Source organism: Kogia breviceps, chromosome 1 (genome assembly GCF_026419965.1).
Source record: "Kogia breviceps isolate mKogBre1 chromosome 1, mKogBre1 haplotype 1, whole genome shotgun sequence".
NCBI lineage: Eukaryota > Metazoa > Chordata > Mammalia > Artiodactyla > Physeteridae > Kogia > Kogia breviceps.
The window spans coordinates 79,991,949-80,017,676 of record NC_081310.1 but is presented as its reverse complement, the minus strand read 5'-3'; the positions used below and the strand labels follow the sequence as shown (position 1 = coordinate 80,017,676).

At 40.4% G+C, this 25,728-nt stretch overlaps 1 protein-coding gene across 2 annotated transcripts in view; it reads left to right on the top strand.

The window, feature by feature from the left end:
* The first annotated feature begins 1,010 nt into the window (after window positions 1-1,010).
* The window catches only part of NOTCH2 (notch receptor 2), a 182,463-nt gene continuing 157,745 nt past the window's right edge, over window positions 1,011-25,728 (top strand). For both annotated transcript variants that reach the window (XM_059071567.2, XM_059071559.2), the window contains exon 1: window positions 1,011-1,371. In XM_059071567.2, coding sequence (XP_058927550.1) covers window positions 1,299-1,371 — 73 coding nt within the window. In that variant the 5' untranslated portion in view covers window positions 1,011-1,298. The remainder of the gene's footprint in view (window positions 1,372-25,728) is intronic.

The window sequence follows — 25,728 nt, the reverse complement described above, 5'->3', positions numbered from 1 at the left end:
TCTTCTACCATATACTGTGTATTATGTATTCATAAATAATACATAGTATTGTTTGGAAAACATTTAAATATACAGAAATGGTATACTTTATAGTTCCTTCTGCAATTAGTTTTTTAACTATCTTTTTATTTTTAAGACTTATCTCTATTGACATATATGAATACAGTCTTTTCAATTGCTGTATTGTGTTTCATTTTACAAATATACCATACATTATTCATCCATTCCTCTATGGGTGGGCATTTAGGTTGTTTCCTATTTTTAGCTATGTATCAACATCTTACAATGGGATATCCTTAGCTGATCTTCTTGTCCTATGCCAATTTTACTAACCTTTCAAGATCCTGCTCTCATCCCAGCTTCTTCATGAAAGCCTTCCCTGAATCCTGCAGCCCGCAGCAGTCATGTCTCAGTCCTCAAAACTAGCTTGTGCATCATGCGTCTTTAGTAATAGTCCATTGTGCAGGGCACACCGCTACGCAAAGTAAGGCGCTTAAGAAATATTTGCTAAATGACTGACTGACTGCATGAATGAATGAATGAATGAATGAAGGGTGCAACACAACCCAGTTGATGGCTCTGTTCATTTTAAATGGACTTTGGCGTCTTGGCCCGTTACCTTCTTTGACAGCACTGGTCCCTCTCTACCGCATTCCTCTTGCTGGCCCGGGAGTGTGTGGATGGACGTGTGAGTGTGTGGGGGCGAAACCTAATCTCACTGGATGATGTCTGTAGCTCCGGCAAGTTCAGGATCTCGACAGCCCTAGTGATTCAAGTTCAGGGTCCTAACACCCACCCCATCGGCTGAGGTCGGGCCCCGAGAGACGCTCCAGCGCCGATCGAGTTAAGGCGCGTCGGGAGCCGACGCGGGTTGGCGAGGCTGGAAGGGGTGTCTGAGGACTCATAGTAGATCCCTCCGCGCGCAGCCCGGGCCGGCGCTTCTTCCTGCGGGAAACCCCTGGGTGCTGAAGGCGGCGGAGCCTGGCCGCCGCGACAGCGGGGCGGGGTTTGCGGTGGAAGGAGGAGGCCGAGGCGGAAGGACACACGAGGTTGCTTCCCTGCACACCCAAGAAAGTTTCAGCCAAACTTCGGGCGGCGGCTGAGGCGGCGGCCCAAGAGCGGCAGACTTGGGGTGCAGGGAGTGGAGCCACGGAAGCTCGAGCTTCGGGGCTCAGCGCTAGGCCGTGAGCGGCAGAAGCAGGAGGAGAGGAGGGAAAAGTGGGGGCTCCTCTGTCGGGACCCCCTCCCCATGTGGATCTGCCCAGGCGGCGGCGGCGGAGGAGGCGGCGACCGAGAAGATGCCTACCCTGCGCCCCGCTCCGCTGTGGGCGCTGCTGGCACTGTGGCTGTGCCGTGCGACCCCCGCGCGTGGTGAGTATCGGGGCGTGGGGTGCTGTCCCCTGCGCCCCAGCCCACGCCCCTCTGGCCCGGCCGGCCACCTGGGGCGACCCTTCCCACCCTTCAGTCCTCCACTCTGCGAGAAGGCCGGGCTCGCCGTCGGCGTGGAGTGAGGCCACTTAGTTCTTAAAGTTTGGACATCATCGCCCCCCCTCCCTGGGCGCGCCCCCTCCCCCGCGCTCCTCGCCGCCTCCTGCTCCCCTCTGCCGGTGGCCGCACGCACGCCTCCTCGGCCGGAGGCGGGCAGCAAGTCTCAGAAACTCCCTTTCTGGAGCACTTGAGTTTGGGGAATTGGGCAGTTTTGCCCACTTGGCTCCGCGTTTCCTGGGGTCGAGGGAGAGCCAAGGGCGGGCTGCCCGGGACAACCATCGCCGGCCGCGGAGCGCAGATGGGCTGAGCGGAGGAATGCCAGATCCTGGCGTGGAGGGAGCGGGGGCAGGGCCTCCAAGGCCAACGGCTTACACCTTCACAGCCAGACTTAGCTTTGCTAAGAGGAGGCCCACAGTCTGAGTGGGTGAGTTTGGTTTGGATGGGGACAGGGTTTTGCGGCGCGCCTGAGTTCTGACACTCTGAATCCATGGTCCCCATGAATCCGGTGTAAAGTTTTTCTCGAGTCTTTGAAAGGTGGAGGCAGGAGCAGTAGGAAAACTGGTGTGGCTGCATGCTGAGCCACATGATTTAAAAATCTCCACTGCTGTTATTCTTTCCGAGGCGCAGAGCTCGGGCGCTGTTTCACAGTCTGTGTCCAGCCCCAGGAATGTGGTGTGACGATCACCAACTCCTCCAACCTGGCAGCAGCTTTTGCTGTTCTTTTGGCAAGGTTGGAGGTGGGGCGGGGGCGGGTGAGTAACAGTGGATACGTTAATTCAAAGTGGTGCCTTCGAAAGCTTCTTTATGGTTGGATATTTGCAACAGTCTTTCTGAACACGGTTGGATCAAGGAAAGGAAATCGAATCATATCTTACCCATCCCACCCACACTCTTAGATTGCAGATTTCTTCAGACTGTTTAGTGGAAGGAGCTTGGGCTTTGGAGCTCTGCTCTTTAATCCTGGGTTCAAATCCAGCTCTGTTGTATGAACTCACCAATAAAATGGGAATGAAATTACCCAGCTAATAGGATTAATTAAGAGAATGTATATTAAACCCATGGCAGTCAAAAGGTATTCAGAAAGTCCTTTCAGGGCAGGGCTGTGTTTTATTTTTTTTTTGAACTCTCTGCTTCCAGTGGGATGGTGGCTTGTGCATGTTTGTTGAACCGAAAGGGGCCCCTTCTTTTCCTAGCCTAATCTGAAGGAAGATTTTTACCCTTACCAAGAAAACTAGTACATGATCTATGTCTCTTTGCAAAGAGAATGTTATGAAGATGAGCTTCAGAAAACTTTGCTCTTTGTTCATTGTTAACAGACAGTCGACATGCCAATCACAGATGTTTAAAAGACATCAACGTTATTTATCACAGCTGGGTTGTTCAACACCAACCAGATCCTTCTTGGAAAGTTCAAATTCCATACACCTCTGGGTCCCTCAGAATTTCAGAAGTGGGCTAGGATGCTGTGTGATGATGAACCAAAGCTCTTGTTTCAGAAGCGTTTAACAAAACACATATGATAGTATTTTTGCCTTTACTTTTTCTTTGAGTGAAAGCTCTAGTATAAGTGTAAATTTAGGATAGAGGGGAGTATAAACAATGGGCTAGTCTGGGGTTATAATCCTTGGTCTACCATTAGCTTGTTTTAGTAAATAATTTAATCTTCATGGCCTGTTGTCTCCTCATCTATGGAAGGGAACCAAAAAGATCACTTACTTTAGAGAGTTGGAGGGAATAATAAATATGTTTGCAAAGCGATTTGCTAAATTAAGTGTTTAATGATGAGACTGATGTCAGAAATAGGATTACTGTGACACACAAGGTTTCTCTCATTCTAGGACCTATACTTCTGCACTGATGAGGTACTGCTCTTACTAGCTAGCTTTTAGGTGGACAAGTCAAATGTTAGTGTTAGCTCAAAGGACAGGATTTAGGTATTTTGATTTTTAGACAGGTGTTCTTCAGATGCTAAACTACACAAAAATAGAAGAGATTAAAAAACCTGTTTATTGGTACAAATCTTGAATCTTTTCAGAGTCTAGCAGTGAAAGCTTCTTGAATCTTCTCAATTTATTATCATTGTGTTTTGCCAAGGTACCAATTATAACACACCCTTCCAAACTTTTGAGTGTTCCTGTATTTGGCTAGTGGCCAATTGTTAATTTAAACATCGCTGAGTTCCTAAGGCAAGGAGCTGTCAACCCATCTGTCTGATTGTCTAAACAGCTATCAAAGACCACCCCTTGCCCCTTGTTTTCTTTTGCTTTGCAATGGGAAGTGACTCCCTGGTTTTGCTGCCTGCTAGATGATTTCTCAGTTGAATTATTCTCTTGCTTTAAAAAAAAATCACAAATTGTTTTTTCTTTCAGATGGAGATAAAACTTACCCTCAAACTGTTTTCCTTTTTCTTCTTGTTCTCTCTCTGTATTGTTATTATTTCTTTTTGGGGAGGAGGGATGAAGGAGAGTGATTTTTTTTTTTTTTTTAGTCTCTCTTTTCTTTTTCCTGATTTTTTGATTTTAAAAAATATTTACCACATCTTTTTGGCATCTCCTTGTACCATTCCCACTCTCCTGCCTCTTCCGTGGACTTCTTATAGCATAGGAGTAACTTTTGGTTCACCTGAACTAGAGTTGCTGACTTCAGGACCCTTAGAAAATGTTTAAATTCAGTGGGATATGCTTGGATGCTTCAGACCAGCCTTACAATACATTTTAAAAATATCACACCCGCAGAAATTCTATTTTGCCCACAAAATTTGCATTGATCTAGTTCCCACTCTCCAATGCCATTCCTAGTGGTCTTCCTCCTTACCCTGTCCACTGCAGCAGAACAAAGCTCCACATCCTGGCTGCATCAAAATCAGCTGGCGTGCTTTTGGTACAGTAGATCTGAGATTCTGTGTTTTTCAAGGTTTATAGGTGATTCTGATACAGTAACTTGGTTGGAACTCCATGATATTTCATTATTCTGCCTTCAGGTGTGTATATGGGGTCTTTCCTTTTTAATTTTAATGATTTCCAGAATGGACTGAACCTTAATCAGCCATTCCAGTATTTAACCCTTCTGACTCCCAAAGATTTTTTTAAATTGCTAGCATAAAAGCTATAGAGTAAAATACTATTTCTTCTTGTTCATCTGGGCACAATGGGTCCACATTGTCTCTTTAGAAGGACTTCATATATTTGCAGGATTATTATAAACTGCCTCCTCCCTTTCTTCTCTCTTATCTCTTTTTCTTCAAGCTTCATTCATATGTATCATTTTTGGACAGTTTGTCTATTGGTCCTTAACGGTTTTAGAGCGAAAAATTCTAAGCCATGAATTGAATGAGAATATAATCAGAGATTTTACATTATACTGTGTGTACAGTGCTTATTTAAGTGCTTCTTTTCTTGACATCTCTGTCTGGATGCCGCAGCTTGAACCTTTTATTTTACTCCCACCCTTTCCTTATTCTCCTTCTCTCTTCTTTCCTTACTCTGCAAATGACTTGAAACCAAAGGGTTTTCTTTTCCTCTACTTTTCTTTCTTATCGGGCTACGATATGCATTATATTTTGGGTAGATCACTGGACTAGAAGCCAGAAGACCAGAATTCTCCTCCAGGTCAGTTATTAATTAGTCTTGTGCTGTTGCTGGAGGGGCACTGGTTTGTTCCTCCATTTACTGAGGCACGTTGTTCATAATCACTGAGCCAATTATAGAGTTGAGACTAGAATTGCTCTCTTCTGGTCCTTAGTCTAGTGCCTCCTTCATTCTCCACACCACTTCCATCTCTTGTACAAATGAGCTCACGTACACAAAAATACTTAGAACTTCCTCAAGTGCTTATTGTTAATGTGTGCCTCTTGAGGAAAAGAATTGTGTCCTTTCAGTTGTGTTTATTCTAATGCCCCCCCTTGTACCTAGTATGGTGCCTTGGCATCTAATTGGCACTCAATAAATATTTGTTTAATTGAACAATTACTTTTAGTCATTTTCTTATTCTGGACTACTGTGGTACTTCAAGTCAGTTTTTTTTTTGTTTGTTTGTTTTTGCGGTACGCGGGCCTCTCACTGTTGTGGCCTCTCCAGTTGTGGAGCACAGGCTCCGGACGCGCAGGCGCAGCGGCCATGGCTCACGGGCCCAGCCGCTCCGTGGCATGTGGGATCTTCCCGGACTGCAGCACGAACCCGCGTCCCCTGCATCGGCAGGTGGACTCTCAACCACTGCGTCACCAAGGAAGCCCTCAAGTCAGTTTTTTAAAAGACAGTATTTGCAAGAGTTATTGTTTACCTTACATTTGGGGGAAAAACCAAATTTTTCCCTTCCCCAGATGTTTTATTTAAACTTGCCATTTTGAATTTCCCTCTTTGTGTGTGTGTGTGTGTGTGTGTGTGTGTGTAGTTTCTTCTCTCTCTCTTTCTTTCTTTCTTTTTTTTTTTTTCTGATCACTTCTGCAATTCATAAAGGTCACTTTTACTTTGGAATTTAACCTCAGAGGTGCTGGCATCCACCCCCAGCCTCTCACTTGAGTTGCTTCTACTGCTTCCTGTATTACTATATTACTATGGCAGCAATTTCTATTATTTTGTCCAGAGTTGCCACACCTTACTGTAATTTGGACATTTTGGGGACTCTTGGAATATAGTGTTTTTAAAATTAGAATTAAGAAATTTTTTTTTGTTTTATATTGGAGTGTAGTTGATTAACAATGATGTGTTAGTTGCAGGTGTACAGCAAAGTGATTCAGTTATACCCATCCAAGTATCCTTTATTTTTCAGGTTCTTTTCCCATTTAGGTTATTACAGAATATTGAGCTGAGTTCCCTGTTAGGCCCTTGTGGGTTATCTATTTTAAATATAGTAGTGTGTACATGTCAATCCCAAACTTAGAATTAACTAAGTTTGTTTATATGATTATTCTGAGTTTTTTTTCATCCTGAGCTGGATATTGCAAACTTGTACTAGACTAAGAGGATATTTACATTACGTGTATTTGTTTTTTCCCACCAAGAGGGTTCCTTTGAAAACCACCACCACTGACAAAAAACTCTGTGAGACATGATAAATAAATTTTTGAGAGAATCATAGAGTGTGCGCTATCTCCAAAATGAGATTTGTTCCTTGAGGGCCATGTCACACACATCCCTTCTGTGACCTGTGCCCAGCATGCAGAGTTAGCTGGGCAGCAGGTCCTGGTTAGAGCACCTGTGACTCCTGCTCTGTCCTCCCCAGCCGGGACATTCTGGAAGAGAGCAATGGTGAGTCAGGGATGTGTCCTTATACTCCTTTCTCCTTTGAAGAGAAAAGATCAGTTGAAGGCTGACCCCACCTACAGACTTTTATACTATCTCTTTTTATTAATTAATGGGTAGCTGAAATTTTCCTCTTTATTGAGTTATGTATTGGGAGGAACTTTAAAAAGTTCACCTAGTCTTATCTTTCCCGTGCTGATTCTGATCCTCTTAGAACATCCTGGTTAAGATGTAGCCTACCTGTTTTCTCCTTGAACACCTTTTGTGATAGACAGCTCCCTGCCTTCAGAGGCAGATGAGTCTAGATTTGGACAGCTGTAATTCTTAGAAAGATCTTCTTTTTTATATTCAGCTGTAATCTGCCTCCTTATGACTTGCCTCCATTGGCATTCTTCTCAGGCATTTGTCTCAAAGAGTCCTGAGCTCTTTGTGGGTGACAGGGATCCAAAGGTACCCTTTACTGAACTGACACCCACCCCTCCATAGAAGGAGTTAAACTCGGTGAGGAGCATGAAGATGATCCTGTCTGGGGTGATTGCTTGGGTTAATCACCTTAGCCCTATGTATTTTATACTTCCCTGCCCACAGGGGCACTTGTGGGAGGGAAGCATTTGTTGAGCAGTGTTTCCCTAACCTCTCTTGTAATAGGAATACCTGGGGTCTTCTCCTGGAGATTCTGATTCAGCGAGTATGGAATAGTGTCTGGGAATTTGTATATTTAAGAAATAGCCAGGTAATTCTTATACTAGGGAAGTTTTGGAATCACTGCAGAGTGAATCTAGGGAAGCCAAGGGCTTTTTGTTTTGTTTTTGTTTATTCTTTTTAAAAATTAATTATTTATTTTTAACATCTTTATTGGAGTATAATTGCTTTACAGTGGTGTGTTAGTTTCTGCTTTACAGCAAAGTGAATCAGTTATACATATACATATGTTACCATATCTCTTCCCTCTTGCGTCTCCCTCCCTCCCACCCTCCCTATCCCACCCCTCTAGGTGGTCACAAACCAGTGCTAGAGGTGGGTTGCTTTGACTGCGTCTTGTGGTCATTTTCTTCCCCTGCTTCTTACGGAATGTCTAGCTCACCAGGGAGAAGGAAGCTGCTCTCGTGTCCCCATAAGTCTAGTAAAGTTGTTTTGTTGTAAAAAAAAAAAAAAAAAAAAAAAAATTTTTGTGATCTATCCAAAGTCTTAGGACTGCCATGTGTGTGTCATGTATGACTTTGGTGGAAGCCTCCTTATCCGTCCATCAGAATGTTACTTGAGATACCAGATACTTAAAAGTTCCACAGACTTTTTGGTGTCCATTAAGGAATTCTGTTCTCAGCCCTTGTGAATGATGCTGTCTTTGAGGATGTCTGTTTTGTTAACCTATGAACACATGTCTGGTGCAGGGATTTTCCTCAGATATGTTAGTGCAAAAAGATATAAAGGTCACTCATTTCAGGCAGTGCCTTTGGGGGTATGGTGTCTAGGCTGCTGCAGTGAATGGAATAAGGAAGGGAGAATAAAGGAGGAATGGAGGACCTCTTGAGCAGAACTGAGCAGTCTGCAAGAAGGGGCCAGGAGTGCTCCTCTGACAAAGACATTTGGTCTTGCTGTTCTTGATAGGAAGAAGGAAGTGGCTTCAGATCTGAAAGGATATGCTCATGGCCTCTGGATGGGACAAACAGCACTGTTCGTTGGCAGTGGTAGGAAGTTGGCTGTAGGTCTGTTCTTTCTTTTCTCCTCTCCTTTTTGAAGGGAGGACCAGCTTTGTGGCAGAAAATACATTGCGACTTTAAAAAGAATAGTAAAGCCAAGAAGGCGGGATGAAAAGCCATAGCTAGGAATGAGCAAAGCAAAGAAATTATTGTATTAATTTACTTATATATGTAAAGATATAAGTATATAATACTCTAGTAGGAGCCCTAGCTATATTGGCTCTAAGATTTATTACCTGTGTAGCTCTCCTTAGTGGTGTGTTAGGGAGGACTGTGGCGTGTTGTCATCCTTAATTTGTGTGTTTTCCGTAGTATCATGTGGTAGGGAGTACAGGGTATTTTACTTTTCTAGCTGTGTGGGAATCACTGACCAAATCCAAGATAGAGTCCTGCCCCCAAGGAGCTGACATCATCAGGGAGACAAGACAGATGAGTACACAAAATTAGGAACATGAAGTACAGTTATTTAGTAACTTATCTACACTCTCTGAGAGCAGTTTCCTGGAGTCAGGGTGACTAAGAGCTGTAGGGTCTGAGGGAGGAAACTCTAGGACCACCAGGAAACTGCAATCCCCAACTCACCCCTGCTGGGCTTGTCTGCTGTTCTCCTCTTTCTCGGTTGGAATTCAGAAGTATCAAAACTTGACTTGGGGAAAAGACAAAGACCCCTTGTTTGGTGGGGGTGTAAATATAAATTTGGCACCTGCTGTGGTGTCTTAGTGGGTTTGTGGCAATAGAGAGAGGGCTGTGTTCTCAGTCTTGGATGCTGACTGAGCCTGATCTAGGACAAGTTAAGGTGGAAGGAGCTCCTTTGGAAGATCGAGCTCTCAGTGGCAGCAGCTGAAGGAACTTCTCATCACAGTCAGGCAATGACTGAGGTGTAGTGTGGACACACCCCGAGTTGCTGCCTCAGGTGGCATTGATTAATCATGCCGACATCTCCCGCACCCTCTTGTGCTTGTCTTGGCAAAACCCTGTCCTACTAGCCCCTCAAAGTTTGGGGTTTACTAGATGATTGGACAAACTCTTGGGGGGTCATTTTACTGTCCCGTGCCACTCTGGAACTGCAGGCGGGTTACCACGGTCCATTTCTGGTGCCCTTGCTCTTGCTCTCCTAGTCAGGCGGTGAGGGGCCTGTGTCTCTCTTCCCAGTGGACTGGAGCACCTTCCCCAGAGGCCTCTAGGGAAGTTTCTGGTTTTCAAGTCAGTTCCTTCTGCAGGATATTGGCAGTGACTCTGGTTCTTTGAATGCCTCAGTCAAACATTGTGCCAGGATGGACTCATCATCTCACAAAGACAGGTTGGATCTATGGGTGTTGCAGAACCTGTTTCTGGGTTAAGGGTAGCGCTCCCACCCTCATATATTTATTCATATGAAGAAAGCGTGTGTGTATTTTGTGAGGTAAGGAAAACATGATGATAATATTTTGATTGGAGTCAGATATTGTCTCCCTAATAGTCTGTTGTCTTTTAACAGATAGTATCCCTTTAAAATACAGTTTTGCTTGCTGACTAAAGTGTTGTAAAGAAGCTGTGGTTACATTCTAAAGTATACTACCTTGTTCAGAGGCAGATGCCTTTTAAAATTGTTGTTTGCTTCTTTTTCATCTCTTTTTACTCTCTCTCTTTTGTGAGGAGATTCTGGGAGGCTTTTAAGCCTCAAAGATTAAATAGGCTATTTTAACTAGTACCTAACAGGGAGAGGTTGCTGTGTTGGCATACTTATCCAACATTCAAATAAGAAAAATTGAGAACTATTTATACACTAATATGTTCTGTTGAGTTTATGAATATGGATAGTAAGAAAACTAGATAGTGCTGATTTGTTAACTTCTCTGAATGGTTAGTGTGGTATGCTGCAAAGAAACTTTTGTTATTCTCTGCTTTCACATGCTTTTGTTTATCTCTAAAGTGTGGAGACTCATTGAAGTTTGAGGACATGTATGTTTTGATTATTACTTTTTTTTTTTTTTTTTTTTTTGCGGTACCTGGGCCTCTCACTGTTGTGGCCTCTCCCGTTGCGGAGCACAGGCTCTGGACGCGTAGGCTCAGCGGCCATGGCTCACGGGCCCAGCCGCTCCGCGGCACGTGGGATCTTCCCGGACCGGGGCACGAACCCGTGTCGCCTGCATCGGCAGGCGGACTCTCAACCACTGCGCCACCAGGGAAGCCCGATTATTACTTTTTACTATGTTTTCTTTGCAGAGAATATGCCTTTATTTATTTGCTATATCTTTTTAAATTGGAAACATGAAGGATATTTACTTTATTACAACATCTAAAGCACTTTCAAATCTTTATGAGGATTATTAGAGAAAAAAACATTTGTAAATCATGCAAGTTTTGGATGTTACTATATAAAGTAAGTAACAATATGTCATGGCTCCTGTGACAAACTTTCTAAGAGATTTAAGGAAAATGGTTGTAACTGAAAACAAACATTGTTACATTTTAAGGTAGGGTTGCATAGCAACAGAATTATTCCTTATGTTTACGTGTAATTAACTCATATTTATACTTTGTTGATTTTTCTCTGGCACCTTTATAAGATTTTTTCTTGAGGGGGTTGTTTTTAAAGTAATTACTTTTAAAGGTAGTTAAGGACCTTTGAAAAGTCTAGAAAAGTGTAAGAAAAATCCACAGTCTTAACCACTGTTCATATTTTGGTGTACATCATTTGGTCTTTTTATCTACTCTTAGTTTTAAAAATTGTATATTTATAATGTATATACAGTTTTCTGTTCTGCCTTTCTTTGGTGATTTCTCCTTTGCTTTGGTTGCATATTTGGCTCCATCTTTTTTTTTTTCTATATAAATGACACTGATCTTCTTTATACAAAAATTTCCCTCTTTAGGATTTTTCCATTAAGCTAGATTTCCAGAAGAGAAATTACTATCTCAAAGAGAGTGATTTTTAAAAATTGGGAAATAGAATTTTTTAAACAGAAAAACATAAGAGAAAATTAAAATCTCCAATAATCCTATCACCTCCAATCAAAACCCACACTTAATATTTTGTTACATTTCATACAGTTTTGTTTCTGTGTCTCTTACTATAATTAGTACTTTAACATATTACAGTTTTACTGTATACTTCACCACTTAAAATATTGTGAACATTTTCCCATATATAAATATTTCTTTCTTATTTTTTTCTTTCTTCCTTTTCATTGAGTATAGTTGATTTACAATATTGTGTTAGTTTCTGGTGTACAGCAAAGTGATTCAAAAAGAATATATATATATAAAAAATCTTTTTTCAGATTTTCCATTATAGTTTATTACAAGATATTGAATATACTTGTGTATAAATATTTTTTTAAGAACATGGTTTTAAAGGCTGCATATTGTTCTATCTGAAGATTCTATTATATTTTATTTAAACTGAAATCTATTCTTAGTTTCCAATTTTCATAATTTGTAAATAATGCTGTGATGAACATTCTTTTTTTTTTTTTTTTTTTTTTCTGTATGCGGGCCTCTCACTGTTGTGGCCTCTCCCATTGCGGAGCACAGGCTCCGGATGCGCAGGCCTAGCGGCCATGGCTCACGGGCTTAGTTGCTCCGCGGCATGTGGGATCTTCCCGGACCAGGGCACGAACCTGTGTCCCCTGCATTGGCAGGCGGATTCTCAACCACTGCGCCACCAGGGAAGCCCGAACATTCTTATATATAAATCTTGATAGGAATATTTATTTTCTTAACATAAATTCCAAGAAGTCAAATTATTGTTTTAAAGAGTATGGATCTTTGTGTGGCTCTTGATACACACTGCCAAATTTCCTTCCATATAGTTTGACCAAGTTATACTTCTATCTGCAGAATATGAGACTCTCAGTGTTTCCAGCCATTGTTAACACTAGTTTTTATTTTTACAACTCTTTACCAATGGGATAAGTGGTAAATGCTACCTCATCTTAATTGGTCTCTCTGCTTACAGGGAGGTTGAATGTTTTTCATATGGTCAGTGGCCATTTGTATTGCCTTTTTATTTATTTATTTTGGTATATTGTGTCTTTTATTCATCAAGGTATTTAGTTTTTGGTTACTGATTTAAAATATTTCTTTAAATGTTAAAGGTATTATCTCTTTGTCTATCTTAAATGTGTCAAAACATGTATGGACACGTTAAACTACATAATATCAAATTGCTACCAATATTGATATCAAAAATTTATTTGATAGTTTAAAAAAATCCTTTGATTTCTAATGTGCTTGATCAATTTTCTATGTATTTGTTAACTGGTATTTTCTGTAATTACTTTAAAATTCTAATCTGACTGTCATAAATCAACAAGCTGTCAGTTGTATGTGCCCAGAAAATGCACATTTACTTTAATACCTTATAAAAAGATACTAGAAAAAAAAGTGTATTCTGGAGCCTGATATGTGATTTTTGTGTGGGTAGAGCATAATCTGCTTCTGTGTTGTCTTCTGAGATATCCAAGATCTTGGAAGTAACATCCCATTAGGCAGGGCTAATATGCACTATTAAATCTGACATTTTGGCCTAATTGATAATTGTGCAATGGTCTAGCCAGTCAGTTTGGTCGGCCAACAGGATGACTAAGATTCCTTCCCCTCTCCCTTCACCAAATTGATTAGTTGTGGGACAGAACTGACTGAATCAACCTGTTGTTTTGGCACCCCACGAACACCACCTGTTTCTTAGATTTCTCCCTCCAGCCTCCCACTGTCCTAGTGCAGTGCTGTGTGCACAGTGGGTAGGAGATCAGTGTTGTTGCTGAAGAATGTTGCAATAAAGAAGAGTAGATTTGCTTTTTTTTTTTTTCAAGCTTGTATGTTCTTAAGGCATCCTGCTGCTTTTGGCATAAGAGTTCCAGCTGAACTGCTCTATGTGGCAGCCCTGTAGGTCTTAAGTGTTTGATTCAGAGTAATTTCAGGCAGTATTAATGCTTTCCTAAGTATCATTGGAATTTACTGGGCTGTTTGTTTGCCAGCTATTACCATATTTAGCATGAGGAGACCTGGGGAACAAGGACATTTCTGACCAACCAAAGAAGGAAATTTCCTCTCTGAAAGATTGCAACTTTTTTTTTTTTTTTTTTAAAGGTGTGGTTAAGAGAAAGCCAGTTAGAGTGAGATTCCAGTTTGTGTCCCCTGGTCTTTGCCCCAGCCACAAAATTAACTTACGGATGGGAAGAGAGGCTTGATAGTGAAGCTCTTTCTCACCCTGAAGTCTAATACTGTTTCTGGGAGGAAATTAGAGAATTCTTACGCCTGGACTGGGCACTGGGAGGCTTAATCAGCAGGTGAAGTTGCTGATTAAAAACATAGGTTAATGGATGTTTATTCTCATCTTTCCTCTTGAAGGCTTATTACTTTTCTGCTTTGTCATGATTTGAATTTATTTTGGCCCAATCCTTTTCTCCATCCTACTTTTGGGATTATCAACCTTCCCCCTATGGCTTAAAATTTCTCTGCCTCAGTTTTTCCATTTTAAAGATGAAGATAGTATTTGAAAGGACCACTCGATACAATTAACATAAAACGTAAAACAACCCTAACATTTACATAGCAATGCAGAGTTTACAGAACACTCTTACACAATTGCCTCCTTTAATCTTTACAAAATCTTGGTTGAAACTGAGCCTCTGAGGGGTTAGTTGGCTTGTATACCATTGTTTAGCCCTAGATAATAAGTAACAGAGCTGGGACTTAAATTTGTGGTTTGACTTTTAAAACCTCAGCTTTTTTTAAAAAAAATTGCTTAATTCTTACTGCGTGTCAGTTCTTCTCCTAGGGACTTTACATATATTTCCTCATTTAATTTGCGTGGCTATCCTTTGGGGTAGACAGTAATTAGCTATATTACAGGTAAGGAAATAGGAGCTTAGATTCGCAGCTTTGGGTGTTGGGATGGAGCCAGGATTCAGACCTTTGGTTCTAGGGACTCTGCAGTCAGCCATGGCACTTTCTGTACATTCACACGATTACCCAGCACAACAACCCTTTGAGATGGGGAGTAGGGGAAACTGAGACCTGTAACATGCTCAGGATAATGCAGTTAGTAAGCGGCAGGTTTGGAATTGATTGATTGATTGACTGATTGTTTTGGTCTATTTGTCTCCATAACCCTTACTCATTCTAGTACACTGAAAATGCATGTTTTTTGTCATAGGTTCTCTGAATGTAGGAGCCAGCTGTTAGGAATCATTTGTATCTTCTGAATAAATGGGTTGATTTTAGTTGACTAATGGCCCTGGGCTTATCTCAGTTGATTTCTATCATCAGGACAAGCAGAATGAATTTGGGTTGAGAAGAGGGGAGTTCCCATTAAGGATGTCTTTAAGCCCGAATGGGCCACAGCTATGAGCTCCTCAGAAGCCTGCTCTCAAGAGCAGTGGCCCAACTCCTAAGGGCTCTGCTTGGGGACATTTCTGTTTGTGTTTTGAGAGACTTCTCTTTTTTTTTTTTTTGCGGTACACGGGCCTCTCACTGTTGTGGCCTCTCCCGTTGCGGAGCACAGGCTCCGGACGCGCAGGCTCAGCGGCCATGGTTCACGGGCCCAGCCGCTCCGCGGCATGTGGGATCTTACCGGACCGGGGCACAAACCTGTGTCCCCTGCGTTGGCAGGCGGACGCTCAACCACTGCGCCATCAGGGAAGCTCTTGAGAGACTTCTCTTTGAGAAGGAGTTGTCAGCTTAGAGGGAGAAAGGGTGGGGATACACAGGGCTCTTAACTGACTAGCCCTGTGTCCCTGTTTCTTAAGCACTCTATGCTTAAATTTCATTATTTATAAAATGAAGGTAATAGCATGTAATTGCTAGGGTTGTTATGAGGATTAAATAAGTTAATCAGTGTTATATTTGTAGTATGGTGCCTGGCACATAGTAAGAGTGCAGTGAATAGTAGTTATTGTTGGTGGTGTTATTTTATGTTGCATTTTAGACTGGCTTTTTGTTGCTTTCACTTTTCTTTAATCAAAAGTGGATGAGTGATTCAGATCCTTGGTGAGAAATAGGAGCTTCATGTTTGCAGCATGTAGATTGTTTACTGGTTTCCCATGAACCTGTAAATATTTAAGGGTATTATTTGAGTCTGTTCCCTTAATGGGGTGTATCTTCAATTTGGAGAATTTGTCTACTATACAAATTGTATTGATAGGTATTAAATCATTTCCCCCTTATTTATTCACCAGACATTTGTGGTTGGATTATGTTTAGTACAGAAACTATGATTTTTCTGAGGTGTAGCTTTGAGGACAATATCAGGTCCAACACTCTTGTTCCCCCCTTTCCTATGATATGATAAACATCATCATGTGCCATCTGGTGTCACCATGCATTTGATGTTTTAATTAGCCTTATAGCACTTAATGGAATCTCTTTGGAATAATAGAAATACCTCATGATCTGTTATTACAACTTTAGGGGCTCCTGGAGATTTTGGGATCTCGGGCTGGGAACCACCCATCTAGTCCATCCTTGTTTTACAGATGAGGAAAGCAAAGCCCAAGTGACTGGCCAGAGGGCCCAGAGCTAGGTCAAGGTTGGGGCCAGAATCCAAGCTCTCGTTTTCTAGTCAAGTGATCTCTCCTCTATACGCCTTAGTCGAATGATATATCGGTATGTTGACCCTCTGATTTTTGAAATCTGAAAAGGGCACAGTGAAGGAGTGGGAAGGGTGGGGGAGGGGAGAAGTGTGGCTATATTGTAAATGTCAGTGACAGCAGAGAAAATATTTGCCTGTGAGACCCTGCCTGTCCCTTTGGACTTCTTTGTAGTGGTTAAGACAACCCAGCAGGACTGGAGTCGTTAGTGATTCAGAATTGGATTAGCCAGGACTGGTGGAGTAACTTTCTCAGAAAAAGGTTTCATATTTTAACATTTGTTTCCCATGACAGTTTACTTATTCTCAAATTTTGGCAGCCTTGAACAAATGGTTGTCAGGTTTTTTGTTTTGTTTTGTTTTAAGACAAAACTCCAAATTTTATTTTGCCAATTTAGTAAACTATTCTACCTACCACTCCCTTCTGCTCCCTCTGTAATTATTTCTAAGACTTTGTTTTTCAGTTGTGGGAGTACTATGAAAGGTTTTCTTTTATGGTCTGAGATATTTATAATTATGTGTAAGCACACTGAAAATGTAAGTGGTGCATATGTTAACTCAGATACCCTTAAAACACTTAAAATATTTTCCAGTAATTTAAATCATCCTGCAAAGGCAGCTGCAGCCACTTATAGTAAAAGGGAGGAGGTATATACTAAGGGTAGCAGCATTTGAATGTAATTAATGTAGATAAATGTGAATGTCACTTTGGAGGAACTGTATTTGCCTGAGAGCTGACCGAGGCATGCTTCTTTATTAATAGAGTGAACGAAACAGACAAAAAACTCTATCCTCGTGGAGCTTATAAGAAGTAACAATAGCTTCCATATTACTGAGGGTTTATTACATGACAGATGCCTGGGGAAAAAGTGCTTTACGTGTTTGCTTTAGTCCTCACAGTAGGTGTTATAATTCCTACTTACTGAAAGATTAAGGCATGGTCATCTAGGTCACCCAGTTAGTGATAAAGACCAGGAGCTGGAACCCCCTTGCCTGATTCCAGAGCTCACACATTTACCCACTATTAAGTGATGCCTTTGTTATTTGGTGGAGTCCTGTAGCCCTACAGATAGTGTAACTTTGGATTTAGTAATATTTTCTGTATTAAATTGACTTAAGTTTTACTCTTTGTAACATCTTACTTCTGAATGAACATTTACATAATGTGGAAATTATTTAAATATCAAAATTCCATTTTGACGAGTTGCAGTTCTTTCTAAATCGCTTTGGAAAGTTTAGCATTTCTCTCTCTATTACTTCTTGATCTTAAAAGAAATTCTTTAGTAGATTAAGACTAGGAATGAATGTGTAGCTTTTTTAAAAGAATAAAAAACATTTTGAAAGTCTGAAAATGGCAATCCAGAGTCCTATTTGTGCCAGCCTTTTAAATTGCAGATAGCTTTTCTTGACTGTGTGCTTGTATTCTTATTGTATCTTTCTGAAAGGGATATAAAAGACCATGTAAAATGATTGGAATGCCTCAGCATATGAAAGTGGACATAGCCAATACTAAAACTGCCCAGGACTAACCTATCTAGGCCTGGGAACTTTGAAATTAACTGTGTGTAGCATTTCTACACATAGTGTTACAGAAAAAGCATGGGGATAACCTTGGATTTTCTTCTTTTCTGTGAACATTTTCCTTATTATCTCCTTTGTCACTGAAAATTGATGGTCATCAATACTAATAGATGAGAGAAGTATGTTTGACATCAACAGAATCCCAGATAATCCCTTCTGTTTTAAAATACAGTCTAAACATGCATGATCAGACATGTGGGTCCTTTCAGACATACTGGACTTTCTCCTTCAGGTTTAGTTGTGTTCAGCTGCCAGTTGAATGGTGAAGGAGAGAATTCCCAGGGATATGAAGCATAATGAGAGATAAATGACAGTAAAGGCTGATTATTTATGACTTTTAGATACCCTTCCAAATACATTTCGATGTTTACTTAGCGTAGCTGGTGAGTTTTGGAACCAGCTAGGCCTGGCTCCGATTCTTGGCTAAGGGTATTGGGCAAGCCACTTAGGTTCTCTAAGTCTCAATTCCCTGATTTATATAATTGTAATAATAGTAATACCTAACTTGCAGGATTGTTTGTAAATATTGGAAACTGCATACTTAACTGCATGGTTCTGGGCACAGAATAGGCGCTCAAGTGCAGGGGGCCCCAAAGTTTAAACTTCATTAGTCTCATGGCAATTCCTCCTTTGGAAGATGTAGTCTGGGAATACTTGTCTCTGGACTTCTTGTTTTAATATATTTTAATGATTCCCTTTAGACTCTGCTCCATTGCCAAGGCAGGATTATGGATCACCTAAAGAACAGACTAAAACACTATCATTTTAGTAATTTAAAGTTTGCAGGATTGTGTATAAGTTAAAAGCCTTTCTAACACTTTTGTCTGCTCAGTTTGCAGCAACTTGTACCTATCACCTCAGAAGCAATTGGTTCATAGAAAAAAATTATTTAGTACTTCAAATCAAAGCTGGAGAACTCTTTCAATAAGGAGGATCTACTTGGTTGGCTTATTTGTTTCCATCTTTCACCCCTGAGTCTTCATGGAAATCAGGTTTGAAATGTTAGAAGCAGTTGGCTTTCAGCATTGGGAAAGCTTATCTAATCAGGCATGTGAAGTGGCCTATGTCAGATTTCTGTGCCAGAGAAGGCTAGGGGAGGTTGAGGAGATTATCGCTCTTGCTTGTAATTCCTGAGCATTTTTGAGACACTAGGAGAGCAGTGGGGAAATATTTTTCAAAATGGTTGAAGTTGGTTACACCAACCTAACACGCATAATACCTCCCATCCCATTTAGGCTGTTCTCATAATATAGATGTACGTGATCTAATTTGAGTCATGTAATAGTTTATCATTTGGGGGCTAGATGGTGAAGTTTTTCTGTTTCACAAAATTTTGGATTGGGAATTTTACATACAATAATATTTTACATTAAATAGTGCTTCCTGGTTTATAATCACTTTTATAAACACAATCTTATTTGAGCCACAAATGAAATCTGCTAAGGAAGGAGGGGCTGGTGATATTTTAGTTTTACAGGTGAGAACAGTAAGTCTCAAATAGCTTAAGGGAATTCCTCTAGATTGCATGGTGAGTATATGGCAAAGCCATGATTAGAATCCAGGTCTGATTTCTAGGGCAGTTCTTGCTTCATTACATCACATCGCTTGCTCCACAATGTCTCTAAATCTGAGTTCTGTTCCCCATGATTTGAAAGGATTCTCTTTCCTTTTGTTTGATTAGTTGTGTCAGTTAGAGCATGACAGTAATGAAGCAGAGGTCGAGGAGTCTTTCTCTAGATGGGTAAGTTAGCTTTTCTTAAAGCTGTTCTGTGCCTGCAGTAACTAATTGTCCCTGCTGCTCTTGATCCAAAGTGAAATAGGCTGGATAGTGTGGCTGACTCACCTTAACCCGTCACAACTTCCACATGTTCTGCCAATGGGCCCATAATGTTGTGTTCATTTACAAGCATTTTATGTGTTCTGGTGTCTGTTTCTTAGTATTTTTCCCCAGCTGTTTTTACTGTCTCAAGCCTTAGTTCTTCCTGAGTCGCCTGAAGTGACTTTGCTTTTCCTTAAAGTTTCTCTTAAGTCTCTCAAGAGCATGCAGCATGGGCTACCCCTTAATGTAATTTTATTTCATAGCTCTTGGCATTTATCTCCTTAATCTTCATAACCTTAAATTTAAACAGAATATAAATTGTTTATACAGGTAGGCATGTCAGTTTTGCACTGTCACTTATGTAAGTGCACTTTAGCATTTCTTCTTTCCTTTTGATCAAAATGAGGAAATAGAAAATGTTTTGTTATGGTAGTTTTACGCATACACCCACAAGGAAATGCATAGCTAGCTTCTGTGGGAACTGTAACTGATACATTTTAGGGAAGAAAATGCATGATAGCTAAAATTTTAACTCTGCCAAATGGTCATGGGGAAAGAAAGAAAAATGATGAAATTCACATATGGCACTTCAGTTTAGCTTACTAATTCGGAGGCTAAAAACATATGAGCCTGTGGCTTGTTAGATCTATTTGTACATGAAAGTATGCTGGCCTTTCCCCAAGAGTGCATTTCAAAAGTTGTGCTTCTCATTCAACGGAGCCATCTCGACAAGTGTTCTTTCAGGTGTACAGTGTAGGAAAGCTTACTGCAAAGAGTGGCCAATTATTTGAAGGTTTGACACCTCAGTATCAACAGACTGCCAAATGGACCATTTTGTCTCCTCTAGCAGTCCAGTTGGACATTTGGCCATGCCCTGTGTTCAGCTGAGAGCTTCCTGGATAAAGGTCACTGGCATCTAGCCGCATCGGGGGTGGGGCTGCACCTCTCTCACTGGGAAGAATTTGGCAATTCTATGTCATGAGAGCTGGGATTCCCCGTGTTCCATCAACCTGAGGGGAGCTTTGACAGCAGGATTGTTATTGTTCCTGAGGCACATAGATTATCCAAAATGCATATCATTTGTTGATAGAAAATTGGGAATTGATTATATTTTTTTATTCATGCCAGTTTGAAATTAATAGACTTGTTATAGTCACTATAGTAAAGAAGTATTTATGGTATTTAAATTTCAAATTTGATAATTGGATTTTTGAATTAAACAAACATCCCTACTTTAAGAGTGTGCGTGTGTGCGTGCGTGTGTGTGTGTTGGGAGGAGGACGGATAAACCTTGAAACTGTTTAAAAAAATTTTTTTATGATAGTGCCTATTCTCAGTTGTCACCAGAGAATAACTATCCACAGTGTTGTTCACTTCTAGTGAAAAGATTTAGGGAAGTTGTAACTGGTTTAATAACCATCTGTGGAGTGACATAGATCGACACACCCAATTACACAAGACCTGAGTCTGAGAACTGTTGACGTGCAATCAGCGCATCAGCATCTGCTCATCATTATCAACAACAGTAATGGCTCAGCTATTTCTTTGGGGCCACATGAAAAGACAGTGCACCCATAGCTAAGGGCAAGTCAGACCTAACAAAAACATAGCCCTCCCTGACCGCTTGCTCTCAAACTACCGTTTTCTGAGGTTTTGAAATTATTTCTTGTTTGTCATTAGTTTTCCTTTTTAGATACCGTGTCTTTCCAGCTCAAATTTTTGCCGGAACCAGGAAGGGCAATGTACTGTGGGTCATTTTTCTAACCCATATCTTTGTCATAACTGTTCATGTCCATGGCTTCCTGCTGCTTTATGTGTATGAAAGTATTCAGTATCTTTTCTAGCTTACACCTTTGTTACCCCTGCTGTCAAACCACTTATGAGCACTTGCTAAAATAAATCATATTGGTCACTGTGAGTTGGAGGGAAGGAATCAGTTCACAGGAATAAATTGACATGTTGAGAAGATAATATCTAATAGATGGCAAAGCACTTTCATGTACATTATATTTTTTATAAGATCATGTGTTCATTTGTGGAGACTGAGGCAGACACCCTGTGAGACCAAATCCAAAGTCACACTGTAGGTACCAGGGATAGTTGGAGAACCGAAGCCAGGTCTTCTGTCTGTTCCTTGGTGTATAACTGGATCATCATTTTATTGACAGAAATTTGGGATCTTTCTGTTTTTAAAAGGTACCCTTTTGCCTTTGGAAGCTATGTTAGCAGTTCTTTCCAGAGTGGAAAGACAGCAGTTATATTTTTCTGCTTTTTGATAAAAATCAGTTTTTTCTCTAAATTTTTTTGTTTCTAACTAGAATCTTGTAGCATTGCAGGGCTTTTGACTAAGGTGCCTTTTGGAAAAGTAAGGTTTTACAGAAATCTTTAAAAAATTATTTATTTATTCATTTATTTTATTAGTCATCACTTTTATACACATCAGTGTATACATGTCAATCCCAATCTCCCAATACATCACACCACCACCCCCAGCCCCCTCTGCTTTCCCCATTGGTGTCCATATGTTTGTTCTCTACTTCTGTGTCTCAGTTTCTGCCCTGCAAACCGATTCATCTGTACTGTTTTCTAGGTTCCACATATATGTGTTAATATACGATATTTGTTTTTCTCTTTCTGACTTACTCTGTATGACGGTCTCTAGATGCATCCACGTCTCTAAAAACGACCCGATTTCATTCCTTTTTATGGCTGAGTAATATTCCATTGTATGTGTGTGTGTATATATATATATATATATATATATATATATATATATACCACATCTTCTTTATCCATTCGTCTGTCGATGGGCATTTAGGTTGCTTCCATGACCTGGCTGTTGTAGATAGAGCTGCAGTGAACACTGGGGTGCATGTGTCTTTTTGAATTATGGTTTCTCTGGGTATATGCCCAATAGTGATATTGCTGGGTCATATGGTAATTCTATTTTTAGTTCTTTAAGGAACCTCCATACCATTTTCCATAGTGGCTGTATCAATTTACATTCCCACCAACAGTGCAAGAGGGTTCCCTCTTCTCCACACCCTCTCCAGCATTTGTTGTCTGTAGATTTTCTGATGATGCCCATTTTTTTGTTTTTAGCCTCTCACTGTTTGGGCCTCTCACTGTTGTGGCCTCTCCTGTTGTGGAGCGCAGGCTCCGGACGCGCAGGTTCAGCAGCCATGGCTCACGGGCCTAGCTGCTCCGTGGCATGTGGCATCTTCCCATACCAGGGCACAAACCTGTGTCCCCTGCATCAGCAGGTGGACTCTCAACCACTGTGCCACCAGGGAAGCCCCTGATGATGCCCATTCTAACTGGTGTGAGGTGATAACCTCATTGTAGTTTTGATTTGCATTTCTTTAATAATTAGTGATGTTGAGCAGCTTTTCATGTGCTTCTTGGCTGTCTGTATGTCTTCTATGGAGAAATGTCTATTTAGGTCTTCTGCCCATTTTTGGATTGGGTTGTTTGTTTTTTTCATATTGAGCTGCATGAGCTGCTTTTAAATTTTGGAGATTAATCCTTTGTCAGTTGCTTCATTTGCAAATATTTTCTCCCATTCTGAGGGTTGTCTTTTCATCTTGTTTATGTTTTCCTTTGCTGTGCAAAGCTTTTAAGTTTCATTAGGTCCCATTTGTTTATTTTTGTTTTTATTTCCATTACTCAAGGAGGTGGATCAAAAAAGATCTTGCTGTGATTTATGTCAAAGAGTGTTCTTCCTATGTTTTCCTCTAAGAGTTTTAAATTTACACTTATATAAGTCTTACATTTAGGTCTCTAATCCATTTTGAATTTATTTTTGTGTATGGTGTTAGGGAGTGTTCTAATTTCTTTCTTTTACATGTAGCTGTCCAGTATTCCCAGCACCACTTATTGAAGAGGCTTTCTTTTCTCCATTGTATATCTTTGCCTCCTTTGTAATAGATTAGTTGACCGTAGGTGCATGGGTTTATCTCTGGGCTTTCTATCTTGTTCCATTGATCTATGTTTCTGTTTTTGTGCCAGTAACATACTGTCTTGATTACTGTAGCTTTGTAGTATAGTCTGAAGGCTGGGAGCCTGATTCCTCCAGCTCCGTTTCTCTTTCTCAAGATTGCTTTGGCTATTTGGGGTCTTTTGTGTCTCCATACAAATTTTAAGATTTTTTGTTCTAGTTCTGTAAAAAATGCCATTGATAATTTGATAGGGGTTGCATTGAATCTGTAGATTGCTTTGGGTAGTGGAGTCATTTTCACAATGTTGATTCTTCCAATCCAAGAACATGTAAATCTCTCCATCTGTTTGTATCATCTTTAATTTCTTTCATCAGTGTCGTATAGTTTTCTGCATACAGGTCTTTTGTCTCCCTAGGTCGGTTTATTCCTAGATATTTTATTCTTTTTGTTGCAGTGGTAAATGGGAGTGTTTCCTTAATTTCTCTTTCAGATTTTTCAACATTAGTATATAGGAATGCAGGAGATTTCTGTGCATTAATTTTAAATCCTGCTACTTTACCAAATTCATTGATTAGCTCTAGTAGTTTTCTGGTGGCATCTTTAGGATTCTCTATGTATACTATCATGTTATCTGCAAACAGTGACAGTTTTACTTCTACTTTTCCATTTTGTATTCCTTTTTTTTTTTTTTTAAATTAATTAATTAATTTATTTATTTTTGGCTGTGTTGGGTCTTCGTTTCTGTGCGAGGGCTTTCTCTAGTTGTGGCAAGTGGGGGCCACTCTTCATCGCGGTGCGCGGGCCTCTCACTATCGCGGCCTCTCTTGTTGCGGAGCACAGGCTCCAGATGCGCAGGCTCAGTAGTTCTGGCTCACGGGCCCAGCTGCTCCACGGCATGTGGGATCCTCCCAGACCAGGGCACGAACCCGTGTCCCCTGCATTGGCAGGCGGATTCTCAACCACTGCGCCACTAGGGAAGCCCCTTGTATTCCTTTTATTTCTTTTTCTTCTCTGATTTCCATAGCTAGGACTTTCAAAACTATGCTAAATAATAGTGACAAGAGTGGACATCCTTGACTTGTTCCCGATCTTAGAGGAAATGCTATCAGTTTTCCACCATTGAGAATGATGTTTGCTGTGGGTTTGTCGTATATGGTCTTTATTACGTTGAGGTAGTTTCCCTCTATGCCCACTTTTTGGAGAGTTTTTTATGGTAAATGGGTGTTGAATTTTGTCAGAAGCTTTTTCTGCATCTATTGAGATGATCATATGGTTTTTATTCTTCAATTTGTTAATATGGTATATCACATTGATTGATTTGCATATGTTGAAGAATCCTTGCATCCCTGGGATAAATCCCACTTGATTATGGTGTATGATCCTTTTAGTGTGTTGTTGGATTCTGTTTCCTAGTATTTTGTTGAGGATTTTTGCATCTATATTCATCAGTGGTATTAGTCTGTAATTTTCTTTTTTTGTAGTATCTTTGTCTGGTTTTGGTATCAGGGTGATAGTGGCCTCATAGAATGAGTTTGGGAGTATTCCTTCCTCTGCAATTTTTTGGAAGAGTTTGAGAAGGATGGGTGTTAGCTCTTCTCTAAATGTTTGATAGAATTTACCTGTGAAGCCATCTGGTTCTGGACTTTTGTTTGTTGGAAGATTTTTAATCACAGTTTCAACTTCAGTGCTTGGATTTGTGTGTTCATATTTTCTGTTTCTTCCTGGTTCAGTCTTGGAAGGTTATACCTTTCTAAGAATTTGTCCATTTCTTCCAGGTTGTCCTTTTTATTGGCATAGCATTGCTTATAGTAGTCTCTTAGGATGCTTTGTATTTCTGTGGTGTCTTTTGTAACGTCTCCTTTTTCATTTCTAATTTTATTGATTTGAGTCCTCTCCCTCTTTTTCTTGACGAGTCTGGCTAATGGTTTATCAATTTTGTTTATCTTCTCAACGAACCAGCTTTTAGTTTTATTGACCTTTGCTATTGTTTTCTTTGTTTCTGTTTCATTTATTACAGTCTGATCTTTATAATTTCTTTCCTTCTACTAACTTTGGGTTTTGTTTGTTCTTCTTTCTCTAGTTCCTTTAGGTGTAAAGTTAGATTGTTTATTTGAGATTTTTCTTGTTTCTTGAGGTAGGCTTGTATAGCTATAAACTTCCCTCTTAGAACTGCTTTTGCTGCATCCCATAGGTTTTGGATCATTGTGTTTTTGTTGTCATTTGTCTCTAGGTATTTTTTTATTTCCTCTTTGATTTCTTCAGTGATCTCTTGGTTATTTAATAACGTATTGTTTAGCCTCCATGTGTTTGTGTTTTTTACATTTTTTTCCCTGTAATTGATTTCTAAACTCATAGTGTTGTGGTCAGAAAAGGTGCTTGATATGATTTC